This window comes from Artibeus jamaicensis, unplaced genomic scaffold (assembly GCF_021234435.1).
Source record: "Artibeus jamaicensis isolate MK-2021 breed Jamaican fruit bat unplaced genomic scaffold, CSHL_Jam_final contig_384, whole genome shotgun sequence".
NCBI lineage: Eukaryota > Metazoa > Chordata > Mammalia > Chiroptera > Phyllostomidae > Artibeus > Artibeus jamaicensis.
Window position 1 is genome coordinate 6,886,339 of NW_026521810.1, and position 13,482 is coordinate 6,899,820.

The 13,482-nt window shown below is 47.8% G+C and overlaps 2 protein-coding genes across 3 annotated transcripts in view; one reads left to right on the forward strand and one right to left on the reverse strand.

Moving 5' to 3' along the window:
- Window positions 1-69: 69 nt before the first annotated feature.
- Window positions 70-5,948, forward strand: CIAO1 (cytosolic iron-sulfur assembly component 1). Of its 2 annotated transcripts, none has more exons than XM_037166312.2 (7): window positions 70-378; window positions 922-1,070; window positions 1,202-1,313; window positions 1,414-1,502; window positions 1,736-1,937; window positions 2,853-2,886; window positions 3,749-5,948. In XM_037166312.2, the coding sequence occupies exons 1-7, from the start codon at window positions 240-242 to the stop codon at window positions 3,987-3,989; spliced, it is 966 nt and encodes a 321-aa protein (XP_037022207.1). In that variant the 5' UTR covers window positions 70-239; the 3' UTR covers window positions 3,990-5,948. The 2 variants fall into 2 exon arrangements, with proteins under 2 accessions (XP_037022207.1, XP_037022206.2); XM_037166311.2 differs by having other exon boundaries at window positions 76-378; window positions 2,799-2,886.
- A 730-nt stretch (window positions 5,949-6,678) lies between these two features.
- SNRNP200 (small nuclear ribonucleoprotein U5 subunit 200) overlaps window positions 6,679-13,482 on the reverse strand; it is a 30,222-nt gene continuing 23,418 nt past the window's right edge. The window contains exons 35-45 of the mRNA XM_037166309.2: window positions 12,769-12,877; window positions 11,212-11,320; window positions 10,580-10,769; window positions 10,320-10,484; window positions 9,993-10,114; window positions 9,634-9,777; window positions 9,349-9,525; window positions 8,911-9,071; window positions 8,727-8,808; window positions 7,220-7,312; window positions 6,679-7,127 (exon numbers count right to left, since the gene is read on the reverse strand). Of these exons, the coding sequence (XP_037022204.1) occupies window positions 6,984-7,127; window positions 7,220-7,312; window positions 8,727-8,808; window positions 8,911-9,071; window positions 9,349-9,525; window positions 9,634-9,777; window positions 9,993-10,114; window positions 10,320-10,484; window positions 10,580-10,769; window positions 11,212-11,320; window positions 12,769-12,877 (1,496 nt within the window). The 3' untranslated portion in view covers window positions 6,679-6,983. The remainder of the gene's footprint in view (window positions 7,128-7,219; window positions 7,313-8,726; window positions 8,809-8,910; window positions 9,072-9,348; window positions 9,526-9,633; window positions 9,778-9,992; window positions 10,115-10,319; window positions 10,485-10,579; window positions 10,770-11,211; window positions 11,321-12,768; window positions 12,878-13,482) is intronic.

Below are 13,482 nucleotides of genomic sequence, written 5' to 3' on the forward strand. Positions count from 1 at the left end.
CTCACGGTACTAGTAGTTCCATGTTGTCCCACTACGCTTGTCGCCGGGCCGGGGGTCGACTACAACTCCCAGGAGGGAACGCGGCGGTATAGAGGATACTTCACTTCCCAGGTCCACCAAGGTCCTGAGGTGTAAGTGGCCGACTCGCGGCCCCGGAGGCCGAGGAAGGTCGCGGGAATCTGCGCGTTGGCATTATCCGCCTGTGCTCTTCCCCTCTTCTCATCCTGCGTCACGTCGCCATGAAGGACTCGCTGGTGCTGCTGGGCCGTGTTCCGGCGCACCCAGACTCGCGCTGCTGGTTCTTGGCCTGGAACCCCGCAGGAACTCTGCTGGCTTCGTGCGGGGGCGACCGCAGAGTCCGCATCTGGGGCATGGAGGGTAAGGCCCGGTCTGGGCGCGCGACCCCGCTGCCGGGAGTTCCACGTGCTTGCAGTGCGGGTGCCTTGCACTGCGGGTGCAGGGCTAGGGGTGCGCCCAGGGAGAGTGGGAAGAGGCCACCTCGACGTGGACTCGAGCCACTCCAAGAAGACTTTTCGGACAAGAACTAGAAGCAAAAACCACAGGAGACAGCCTAGAACTGTAGAGGAAATTGTGATAGTTGCTGAGGCAGGAAAACGAGGAGAGAAGAGCAGTGGAGAGTAACCTACAGAGTAATTTGCGACGATGGCGAAGTTTAAATTTTATCCCGAGAGCATTTGGGAGCCACTGACTTTTTTAAATTAGGAGGGTGACTCCCCATAGGATGCCTCCAGAGGAAGTAGGGTCAATTACTTCTTCCTAAAAGCATGTTGTTAAATATGCCTATTGGACTTGGCCTCCAGCTTGGCTCCAGTACTAGCTCCAGTTGTCAGATGGCATTGATAGTGTTATGTGTCTTCCGGTGCACCCAGCCCCAATGCCTGGCCTGGCCTCTGCTTTTAGGTGACAACTGGATCTGCAAATCTGTCCTTTCTGAAGGCCACCAGCGCACTGTGAGGAAGGTGGCTTGGTCTCCCTGTGGCAATTACTTGGCCTCTGCCAGCTTTGATGCTACCACTTGCATTTGGAAGAAGAATCAGGATGACTTTGAGGTAACCAGGCTGGACGGGACCAGGATTGTTGGCCATTTGCTCTCCAGGGCGGATAAGGGAACTTGAGCCAACCTGGGTCAGTGGGCTGTCGGGAGTCTCTGTTGATTTTTGTCCCTCTTCCTTTTTCACAGTGTGTGACCACCCTGGAAGGCCATGAAAATGAAGTCAAGTCAGTGGCCTGGGCCCCATCTGGCAACCTCCTTGCTACCTGCAGTCGAGATAAGAGTGTGTGGGTCTGGGAAGGTAAGTCCAGGTCCCTCTAGGTGCAATTGGGAGCCATTGGACAGACTATGTGACCCTGACAGGGTCAGCTCATGGGCTCTTTTCTGTTTTCTTCCCACAGTTGATGAAGAAGATGAGTACGAATGTGTCAGTGTCCTCAACTCCCATACACAGGATGTCAAGCATGTGGTCTGGCACCCAAGCCAGGAGGTAAAAGTCTGGCAGATTATCTCTCTGGGAAGGAATTCTGGTATGGAGTGTTGTCCCCGGCCCCCTTTTGCCCCTCAGCGTTAGCCTAGTTTTTCTAGGGAATGCTATCTGTGGCCAAAAGACATTAATCCCTGTTACAAAGCTTCCTGGGACTGTCCTGTCCTGGCAGGGAGAGGTTTTGGAACCACAGGCAATTCTCGGGCCATAAGTGCTGCGTTTTCTTACGTCCCCAGCTGTTAGCTTCTGCAAGCTATGATGACACAGTGAAGCTCTATCGGGAGGAAGAGGATGACTGGGTATGCTGTGCCACCCTTGAGGGCCACGAATCCACTGTATGGAGCTTGGCCTTTGACCCCAGCGGCCAGCGTCTAGCGTCTTGCAGTGATGACCGTACCGTGCGCATCTGGCACCAGTATCTGCCAGGCAATGAGCAAGGTGAGGGAACAGGTGTAGAGCTAAGAAAGACTTTTCTACAAGACGTTGATAGTCTGCTCAGGGGCTGAGACACCGATGAAGCACAGCAAACTGGGTGGGGTAGAAAGGGAGATGGGCCATGGGAGGGCGCCAGAGTACTAGAAGAATCAAGGAAGGCTATGTACAAAGGCCATTTTCATTGGAACTTGAAAGGGTGTATAGGATTTGGGGATTTTTTTTTTTAATCCTCACCTGAGGATGTTTTTATTGTTTGTAGAGAGAGGGAGAGAAACATTAATGTGAGTAAAACATATATCAGTTACCTCTTAGGTGCTCCCCGACCAGACAGACACCAAACCCACCTTTTGGTGCAGGGATGAGGCTCCAACCAACTGAGCTACCTGGGCAGGCCAGGGTGTGTAGGATTTCAACACAAGAAGAGAACTCCAGGTGAAAACAACAGCATGAACAAAGGCATTAAAGATGGGAAAGCCTAGGTCTACTCCAGAAGTGGTGATTCCTTTAGGTGAAACATAGTATAGGTATATAAAAGATCTGGGGAGAAATAAGGTGAGTCAGGCTGGCTGTTGGGTGGCCTTTGAAGGCAGGCTACCTAGTCAGAAATAGTCTGCAGCAAAAGGGTTTTTCTCTTGTTGTTTGTTTTCAAGAACAGGACATTTCCTTCTCAGAATTCTGTAAAAATGCGTCTGGCCACAGTATGTAAGACAGATGGGTGAAGATGGGGACAGGAGAATGAAGATAGGGACTGGTGATGGAGGGTTGGAGTGAGGGAGGGCGAATTAGGATCTCCTCTACAGTGCGGCATTTAGTCCTCTGCGGTGCCCGGGACACAGATGTGTCTCGGACTCATCTTTTGTGCAGGGGTGGCATGCAGCAGCTCTGATCCCAGCTGGAAATGTGTCTGTACTTTGTCAGGCTTCCACTCCAGGACCATTTACGACATTGCTTGGTAAGACCTCCATCTCCTTTCCCCATCTCCACTCACCCCTCCACAATTTGGGGACATTTTAGAAAAGTCAGACCTCTGTGCCCGCTTGGAGAGTGCACAGGAATAGAGAGCAGCACCTTTATTTCTTCAGAACAGGCCAGACTGTCCACCGTGCTGGCTTAGAGCTGGCTGGTCCAGGTTCACAGGAGTCCACAACAGACTCAGACCCAGGTTTGCACCTGCATTAAGTTCCCAGACAGTGAGGGCAGCACTGGCCTTTGCAGGAGATCACACAGCATTGTACCATTCAGCAGTCCTCATTAATGAAAGCAGATTCATGGCCAGGATTTTTATGGTTTGGTAAAACTGATTCTACCCTTATGGAGTCTATAAAAGCCAAGGCTATTCATATAAGAGAGCCAGTCGGGCAGTTCTGACCCGAAGAATCTCTCCCTAGGAAATAATCCTAAATAATGAAAAAAGTTAATGTGCCTCTAAGCCTTACATATATTAGCAAACATTTGGGAATAACAAATAGACATAAAATTCAGTGGCCCAATATATCACTTTAAAAAAATGCTTACACAAACTTCATGACAAAGGGAATTGCTTATGTTAAGTGACAAAAGTGTAAATCAGAATCTTAGGTAGTTTTTTAGGTTAATTAATTTGGGTGGTAAACCTAGATGGCAGCACTGGAATGCTTATGGGGTGATGTCTGTGGCTGTATATTAATTAGAGAAGTTCTTCAGTAAGAGATGTTAGCTGAAGCCTGGGAAGAAAGGCAGCCCAAGGACTCTAGGATCGATATCTCAATACTAACTTGCTGGGTTGGGGAGAGAGCAGCCACCAGCATATGTGCCAATGCATGTGTTCTTCTCAGGTGTTCGCTGACCGGGGCCCTGGCTACAGCTTGTGGGGATGATGCCATCCGAGTGTTTGAGGAGGACCCTGGCTCAGATCCGCAGCAGCCCACCTTCTCCTTGACAGCCCACTTGCCTCAGGCCCATTCCCAGGATGTCAACTGCGTGGCCTGGAACCCCAAGCAGCAGGGACTCCTGGCCTCTTGCAGTGATGATGGGGAGGTGGCCTTCTGGAAGTATCAGCAGCCTGAAGTCCTCTGAGCCACCGCTACTTAGGACAGAATCATAAGACTTTCCTAGCCCAAGAGGACTTGAAGGAGCAGCCTGGCCTTCATTTAACGTGGCTCTCTCCCAGTCAGAGCTGGGTAGATGTGCAGGGCCACAGGACCACACACTGTTTCCCTCCTTCAACGTGGGGCCCTTTGTGAACAACTACAGAACAGCAGTACTTTGTAGTTATGCCACAGATTTTGCTTCCCTTTAGGTCAAAGTTATGGGGGTGGGGTGAGTGTGATACTTATAATCACCATGTCTATATGTAGGAGGGTTGTATCTCAGAACTTTTTGAAATTGTAAGCCTTATAAAAATAATCCCTGAGTCCCAAGTCATGTTTATATTATGACATTCACAATTTAAAACATTTCCATGATGAGTCCTTTTCTGAAATAGGTCCTGCCTTCTTGATTTCTAATTCCTTGCATTTAAGACATTTGATAAATATTGAAGGATGATATATTTTTTTAGTGTAGACTAGTTTGAAGACACCTCTGCTTTCCTTTAGAAACCCTCGTGTATCTTCTGTGCCTACAGGGAATGCCAAAAAAATTAATGGGGAAGGGTGTGAACCCTAAAAGGTAGAGTTACTGGCCTCAGGCCATACATTCTCAGTGGGGCTGCAAATTGGTACTTGGGTGGAGGACAAAAGAAACCTTAGAGATAATAGCTTGTGGTCATCCAAGGGACCGCAGTACATCTGTGGTATTAAATTTTCATGGTGTGGGCAAGTAGGATTTTGGTTTCCGATACAGCTCCTTAGAATGATAATGAAAAAAGGTAGAGAATTACTGCCATAGGCGGTCACTTCTGCCATCTCACTAAAGTTCCCTTGTGTCACCAGATAGGGGTTTTGCCTTGAGGACTGTTCCCCAAATCAGTGAGGACTTCACTGATTTTTATACTACAGAAGTAATGACCATAGAGGAGATAGCGGGGGCAATACAAAGGCAGTGTTTCTCAAATGTGCTCTAGATCTCTGGGAGTCCGGAGTGCCTGAGGGCCAAGGGGCAGGGAGGTGAGCTGTTGCCCTGTTGGCAGGAGCCATGGCAGCAGCACCAGCTAGTGGTGGTAGTCTTCACTGCCTCGCTTACAGCAAAAGTACTGCCAACTCCACTTAGAAATGTCTGAGAACAAATACAAATCAATTGTATAAAACCTTGACCTTTGGGAACACCGCCATGTTGTGACAATGGCAGCATGCAGACAGCACAGTGAAGTGCATCTTGAGGAAAAGTGGTTATGTAGCTAAATTGCAGGCTGAATGAGGTATGTACCATTTATACTTGTAGCAAATTACAGGATTAAAACCTGACTACTTGGTAGAGGGTTTCTGGGAAATGAGCCTTTCACACCAAGGGTAACTAAACAGCACTGCCAACAATCAAGCATTCAAGCAAAACTTAGAATTTTGGAAAACTCCGATAGACACCTCAGTACGCATCAGCTCCAGACTCATCCAACTCTGTAGTGCTCACATTTTCCAGGAAAATACATTTCAGCACTCAGCACTTGCTAGAACTTGTATGAGTCAGCCAATGCCCACCAAGAGAAAATGCTTCATTGTTCAGCACTCATCAGTTTCAGCATTCATCATGAGTTCTGGAACAAATTAATGACGAGTACCAAGGTACCACTGTACTTAGATTCTTCTGAGATTGGTGGTGATACTAACGAATGTGATTTGTATGATGAAATGTGTTGACATTTGAAAGATCTGCATGATTCAGTAAATCAGCATTTTCCAAATGATTAATGTGTGATGTTACAGAATCATTCATGGACAAGAGATAAGAGACCTGTGGACTTAATGTAACAGTATAGGAAGCTCATTGATAAAGTCTCAGATTCCACATTGCACTTGAGAAACTATCATTTGTAGAGTGTCACTATTAGCATCAAGTAGCCAGTTTCCAAAGCTATTAAAAACTTCCTTTCCAACTGTTTGTATGTGCATAGTCAGTTTTACTTCAACTTAAGTAACATACACAATTATAGAAGCAACTACAAGAATCAGTCTTTTAAATCAGGAACAAGATTTATAAAAACATCACAGGCCGCTTTTCTGCCTGTATTGTTTTTATAGAAAGTCAATGTAAATTACTTTTAATGCAGTTTTAATTTTAATACATTAAGTATCAGTGGATAATAAGTTCTTTGGGGCCCTTAATTTTTATAGTGTAAAGGGTTCCTGAGACCAAATCATTTGCAAACAGCTGATCCAAGGAAGTTACCCTTGAGAATCTTTCAGTTTTATGTAGTTACTCCTATGGAACAGGAGGCAAAAATTTGAAGAGGAAATTTTACAGATCAAGATCACAGTATCAGTGTACCAAACGTGGGCCACGCCCAGCTGGAGCCCTTCAGTCCCTCCTGTGCCGCCTCCTTGTTGGAATGGTGGGGGGCCAAACTATAGATCTTGAGGAACTTCTAGTCTGTGCTCTCTCCCTGAAGCCCAGTCCCTGCAGTGGTGGTGATACTGGGTAACGAGGTGGGGGCCCAGGTATACTGACTAAAAAGAAGCTACCTAACCCTTCCTTCATACCTGCTGAATGGGTGCCTGTGACAGCCCAAAGAACAGCCTTGTCCTCCAGAAGTATTAATCCTAAATTCAGTGGTTAAATCTTTTTCACCAAAAGCCTCAGGTTAAAGAAAAGAAACTTGATTTGCAATCACTGCAAAGACAAATGGTTTCTCCAATTTATTTCAGAATGTCTAGCTCTATTTAAAGAACCACCAACAGCATACCTAAAAATGCTGTACAGTTTATGCTCAACAGCTACATGACACCTGCACACACTGGATCCAAAGCCTGGATGGCAGAGCAGCAAGAGGGAAATGGGGTGGAAGTGGGCTGGGGCAGCACCTGCACTGACTGGCAGTTCTCCCTGCCCACGGACCTGGTCCCCACAGCTGTGATCCCACAGAACTGTCCAAGTTCCTGACTCAGGTTCAGCTCCTCTTTGCCAAGGCCTCTGCACTCAATCCGAGTCACTGTCTGTCTCAGCTTCTTTCACATCCACACTGAATTTGTATTCCTGGTCACATCCCATATAAGCATCACTCATGAAGTACAGAGTGTAGTTGTGGGCGCCGGTGGCCGGGGCCACAAAGTCGAGCTTCACCTACAGAAAACAGGAAGGAATTAGGGGAGTAGGACACAGGGAGAGCACCCTGCCCCTGTCTCAGAACAAATGCTGGGCCACTGGATACTCACCTTGGCCTTCTGCTGCAGGGTAAGCCTCTTGATAGAGATGAGACTGTTGGACTTGGCATCTCCAATCACCACCCACCAGCCCTCTTCACGTTTCTGCAGTGACCAGAAACCAAAAATTTCATCACATGACACTACTTGACATTCATATGCGACCATGAGAATGGTTACAAAAGCAGGAAAACAAACCAGAAAGGAAGCTTTTTAAAATTTCCTTCTGAAATTTAATTTAATAAAACTAAGATTTTGAAACTATTATAAAGCATCTCAAATGAATTCAGTGTTTAAGTAGCAGGCAGACTCGTATTTTGGTTCAGGCTTACTTCTTTTCCCGAAGTACCTTCTCCATTCACTACTTGCCACTGTTTCTGAGATTCCACTGTTAGAAATCTAGACTATTTGGCCCAACAGCTCTGAGTTCTTCAGACACCTTTTTAAGGCAACTCTGCCAGATTTAAAACAAAGGTAGAGCCCAGCCTACCCACAGACAGGATCCAAGGTGGGCCTTGCCTCTATCAAGAAACTTTTACTGGCCACTCCACTCTGAGAAAGTCCAAGAATTCCAAATCAAAGCATTTCTCAGAATGTATTTAACCAGATTGTAAAATTAAACTTAGTGTATCTGGTTTCAACCTTCGATTACTCTCCCAAATAAGGAATCAGCTTTTCTTTCTGGTGTTAAAAAACAAGCAACTGGAAGCACAGTAAGTGGCAGAGAAGAAACACCTAGAAAAGTCCAACTGTCCTGAAGCCATTTAAGTAACTTGTGTTTTAATAGTCACAGACTGACAATACATTCAACTGCTATTTTTAACAATGACCAGTCATCTAAACTTTTTATAAAGAAAAAAGGTTTTTTAAAGATTTTATTCATTGACTTTTAGAGGGGAAAGGAGGAAGAGAAACATCAATGTGTGAGAGACACATGGAACCGCTGTCTTTCACTCGCCCCCAACTGGGGACCTAGCCCGCAACCCAGGCATGTGGCCTGACCAGGAATCGAACCAGTGACCTCTTGGTTCAAAGGTCAGTGCTCAATCCACTGGCCACACCAGCCAGGGCCTAAACTGTTTTAAGGCAGCCCTGGCCGGTGTGGGTCAGTTGGTTAGCACATCGCTCTGTAACCAAAAGGTTTGCAGTTCAATTCCTGGTCAAGGATCATGCCTAGGTTGCAGGTTCAATCCCTGTACAGGCACCACATGAGGCCTGGTCTGGGCACATATGAGAGCTAAGTAAATGACTGACCTTTTCTCTCACATTGATGTTTCTTTCTCTTCCTTCCTCTCTCTCTGAAACTAATGGAAAAATGTCCTTGGGTGCAGATTTTTTTAAAAAGTTTAAGACAAAAAAACCAATAGCCACAAGATTACTTTTCACTCTATGACTCATGACTGAGTTATTACTCTAAACCTCCACCTTAGTGACAATGCACCCTTGCACTCAGACTCTACCAATGGATAAAAGGCCTCCAGCAGACACCTGGAAAAGCCAGCCTCCACGACATACACACCTGTGGGAAGAGAGGTGCTATCACAGGACCCGTGACCTCCTCCTCCCGCTCCAGCTGTACCAGCACCACAACAGGCCCGCCACTGATGGGGAGAAAAGCAGGGCAGCACATCAATGCCAGGGCGGTGGAGTCACAGCACACCAACAGGACCCCACCGCAGGGGACCCGGCCCCCTCTGGCTCACCTGCGAATGATGTCCTTGTCCACCACTTCGTAAGACAGCTCAATATTAGGGTAGCGGTTACAGAACCGGGCCACGTCTGCCATCTGGCTGTCAGACAGCTGAAGCAGTGCATTTCGCTCTTCATCCTCCATCTCCATGATGTCGAAAACACTCTCCACTCCCTGCAGAGGATATTCAGAGGTCAGGGGAGGAGCAACCACAAATGAAACGGGCTCTACGTGGCTGCTGATTTCCAGCCTTCACAGCCAGCCACCTGAAGACATGGCTTCAGAGAGAATATGGCCCACATTCGTAAGGCTCTCTAGCACCTCAAAGTGTAACACCTTCACAGGAACCAGACAGAACCAGGAGTCTCCCCCGCTGTGCCTCTCCCCCCAACACCACTCCAAGTCCAGGAAACTCAACTCTCAGGTTCAGCCAGGTCTGGACCCAGCTCACCTTGTCGGTGCAACGTTTGATGTGCTCTGAGGTGAAGTGTGGCAGCTGTTTCAGGTATGAGTCCTTGGACCACATGGCTTGGGTGACCATCTGGGCCAGTTCCATGGCTGCCAGAGCAGGACTTAGCCACCCATTGCTAGAGAGGACATCCACACAGGCCTGGATAAGCCGGATCGCCTGAGTGGGGTCGGAGTACAAGAGTGGGGGATGAGAGGGGTTAGAACTGCTACCTCACAGGCCCCTGTGGGTGCTCCCACCCGTGCCCACACTGTACCCACACTCTACCTTGCTAAGGATCTCCTCTGTATCTGACTGCAGTTCAGCACTCAACTGCATTCGGGACAGGTGAGCCTGCAGGAGCAGGTTAGTCTTGACGTGTGGGTCATTGAATTTAGGGTTGTTCAGCTTGTGAGGGACCTTCTGAGCCAACTGGAAAGCACAAGAAAAATAGCTGGTGATGAAAACAGGTGATGCAGCCTGAGATCAGCTCTCAGGCCCAAAGTACCATCCACCCCAGACTCACAACCCTTCAAAACTCAGAGGTGGGTGGGGTGGGTGACAGGGGCATGCTGGGATTTTTCTGTGGTGACAGATCCCATGCTCTGGACACACAAGCCATTCTCCTGAAGCCAAGTTGTCCTCACTTGCCGCAGGAGGTTATCCTCATGGTGCCGGATGGGAATGTTCTCGTACTCAGCAGCATTGGAGATGATCTCGATGAGCCCTCGCACCTTAGTCTTGGCATTCAGGGACATGCTGAAGAGCTCTGACAGACACACAAGATTTGGGAGGAGTCAAAAGCAGCAGAATGGAGCGGGGGAAGAGTTAACTGTCTGGGCACCCCTGCCCTCCCCTGCAGTCTGTCCCTCTAAGAGACACGGGCACCAGAAGCCCATCGTCGAGTCCCAGAAAGCTGTACCCCTTCAGAGAAAGGCTCCCCACAGATTCAGCAGCTCTTGCCAGCCCCTCACCAATGGTGGTGTAGTTGATATAATAGTAGGCAGCGATCATGCCCAGGTTCAGAGGTGCCACGTCCATCTCGTCCTCTATGCTGATACACTTGGACTGCTCCAAGTCACTCAGGGTCTGCTCCACCAACTCTGACAAGTGATCAGACAGGTGACGGTGGGAGATGCCTGTGAAGGAGAGTGGTGAGTGAGGAGTCAGAGGGACATGGCCAGCAAGAACTGTGAAAACCACACAAGGACAGTGTGATCCAAGGTTTGCTGACCTTGCAGGTTGTAGTAGTTGGGGTTCTGTGTCATGCGGCGGTACAGGAAGGTCCAGGTGAGGTAGTCCACGGCGTCCTGTTTATTCTCGATGGTCTTGGTGACAATCTCAGCATTGAAGTGGTCATGCATGCAGTGATCCAGGTGAGACTCTACTGGCAAGGGCTCATATAAAAACTTCTTAAAGAAATCCTGTGGATTGGGGAGGGGAGGCAGTAATAGCCAGTGACACCACTGTCACAAAGAGCCAAGGGCTAGTCAATAGGAGAATGCCCTTGTGTGACAGACACAGCCAAAACAAAAATGGGGAAATGCAGCTGCAAACAAATGAGGTGGGGTCAGACCTGGCATGCTGGGTTTGTGCGCCTGTCCTCACTGGCACCACTTTCACAGAGGGAACAGAGGGTGCCCAGAGTCACACGGAAAGAGCAGCGCAGGAAGAAGATGGAACTAGCCAGAGGATGAAGACCTCAACAACAGCAAAAAACCCCACAAAGGCTCATTACAAAGCAACATGGAAAATGAAGGAAGCAGATGACAGAAAGGATGTAAACTAACGAAAACCTCTATAAAAAGACAAAAGCCTGTGTTCCAAGGCTCAGGACCTCCAGATGCCACAAAGGCCAAGACTGACCTTTTTGGAGCCCTGGCACATGATGACACAACGCCCCTCATCATCCTGCAGAGGTCGGTTGGCATGCCCCACCATCTGAAGCACATCATAGATGGGATAGTCCACATACCTAGTAACAGAGAGAGGAAAGAGGCAGTGTATCAACGCAGGCTGTGACTCCCTAACGTCAGAATAAATTACAAACGTGGGGAGATATGGACACATTACAGCAAACTCTGGATTTCTGAGTCCTTGTGTTGAGGAATTACTTTCACTTGCATATCTAAACAACATTGCAGTTTTTGAGTTTAAGAATTGTGATTCTGTTGCTCAGGGTCCTTGAATAAAAGCTAAAAATCCAGCCCTGACTGGTACAGCTCAATGGATTGAGCATGGGCCTGTGAAGCAAAGGGTTTCTGGTTCGATTCCCAGTCAGGGCACATGCCTGGGTTGCAGGCCAGGTCCCCAGTAGGGGACACATGAGAGGCAATCACACATTAATGTTTCTCTCTCTCTCTTTCTCCCTCCCTTCCCCTCTCTCTAAAGATAAATAAATAAAATATTTTTTTAAAAAAAGCTAAAAATCCACCCTTGCTTGTGTGGCTCAGTGGACTAAATGCCTGCCTGTGGACAGAAAGGTCGCCAGTTCAATTCCTGGTCAGAGCAGATGCCTATGTTGTGGGCCAGGTCCCCGGCTGGGAGTGAGCGAGAGGCAACCGACTGATGTATGTATGCACATCGATGTTTCTCTGCCTCTTTCTCCCGCCTTCCCTTTCTACTTAAAATAAACATTTAAAAAAATAAAAAGCTACAAATCCATCTAATGCCAAAAGCCAAGTGACTCCCTAATAAAAGATCACATATGTAAATAAAGCTGCCCAAACCTGTTTTCATATTATTGATTTTTTAATTGATTCTTTTAGCAAGGGAGAGAGAGAAAAACACCGATTTGTTGTCCCACTCAGCTGTGCATCCACTGGCTGATTCCTGCATGTGCCTCACTGAGAACCAAGCCCACAACTTTGGTGCATTGCGACAGCGCTCCAACCAACCCGGCCACTCAGCCGGGGCAACAGCTGCCCAAACTTAATAGTTGTTATTTTGTGAATTATCAAGTCACCTGACTTAAATCCAAACCTACAGGTAGATTCAGACATTAGAAATAAGACTCATTTCAAAAATAACCTGCATTTTGGGAAAAATTATTATTAAGAGTTAAATTATGTGAGCTATTTCTGAGAAAAATCAAATTTTCCTGCTTCTTGTCAATCCAAGGGTGTGTGACATGGACCAAGTCAGTTTCCCAATTTACGAAACAAGTTAACTACACAAATCCTAAGGTTCCTTCTAGCTTGAACTCCCCGGTTCTCTACTCAGTGAAACACAGGACAACTACAGAAGCCAATGTGAGCCTAGGTCCTGAGACTGAAAACCCTCCCCACAACGAGGCTGCGCTGGAACCTCAGCTGACTGGTGACTGCTCGAACACCTTTCCTCCTAGAGCTGGTTTCTGAGTTTGCAGGTGTAACGTCCACTTTAGGAAAGGCTCCCCTTAGCACACAGCACAGCTGGACTCACGCGTGAATCTTGCCATTGTAGTACTGGGTATCCATGATGATCACCAGGTGGGCGGCCACGCTCATACCCCAGCAGAGACTCCGAGAAGCTACCACCACCTGGATGGCCCCTGAGCAGCAGAGTGGAGAAAACGATGAGTGCAGGGCCCCTTGGCCGAGGCAGGGTTTACTGCTCCTGAGCAGGCAGAGGCTTACCTTGTTTCAGAACCCAGAGCAAAGCTTGCTGGAACAAGGTCTGATACGACTAAGAGGGCAACTGCAGTACTGTGAGAGGTGTCACCTGCTTGAGGGACTATCCTGGAGGCAATGAGGTCATCCTGGAACAAAATTCTCACCCCATGGAAAGCTAGGCTTCCTGCCTGACAGACTGGCCCTGCTCACTGGAAAGTACCAGCTCAGCCATGGGCTGGCTCAGTCTATGGCAGCAAAACTGAGCTCTCTGAGTGTGCCCCAAAGCAGACAGACTCAATGGTCTAAAACTGACAGGAAGTGATTCTGGAAGAACCATCTCCACTATGGCTCTACCACTGCCAAAATGGTAATACCATTTAGACATCTGTGAGGTCTCACAACCTTGGCAAGTCGGGCATACATAGAAAACCAGGTATAGAGGCTAAAGATGCTGGTCTAGAAAACCAGGTTCTGAAATGATACAGCCTCGTGTGTCTTGCTAGCAAATAAAGATAACACTTGTTCCATCAAACTCACAAGATTA

Bases quoted from the DNA above. Each gene is read 5' to 3' on its own strand.
- CIAO1 (XM_037166311.2), top strand. From the start codon at position 240: ATGAAGGACTCGCTGGTGCTGCTGGGCCGTGTTCCGGCGCACCCAGAC. The intron at 1,503-1,735 runs GTAAAAGTCTGG...TTACGTCCCCAG, and splicing joins TCTGGCACCCAAGCCAGGAG to CTGTTAGCTTCTGCAAGCTA. The intron at 2,887-3,748 runs GTAAGACCTCCA...TGTTCTTCTCAG, and splicing joins ACCATTTACGACATTGCTTG to GTGTTCGCTGACCGGGGCCC.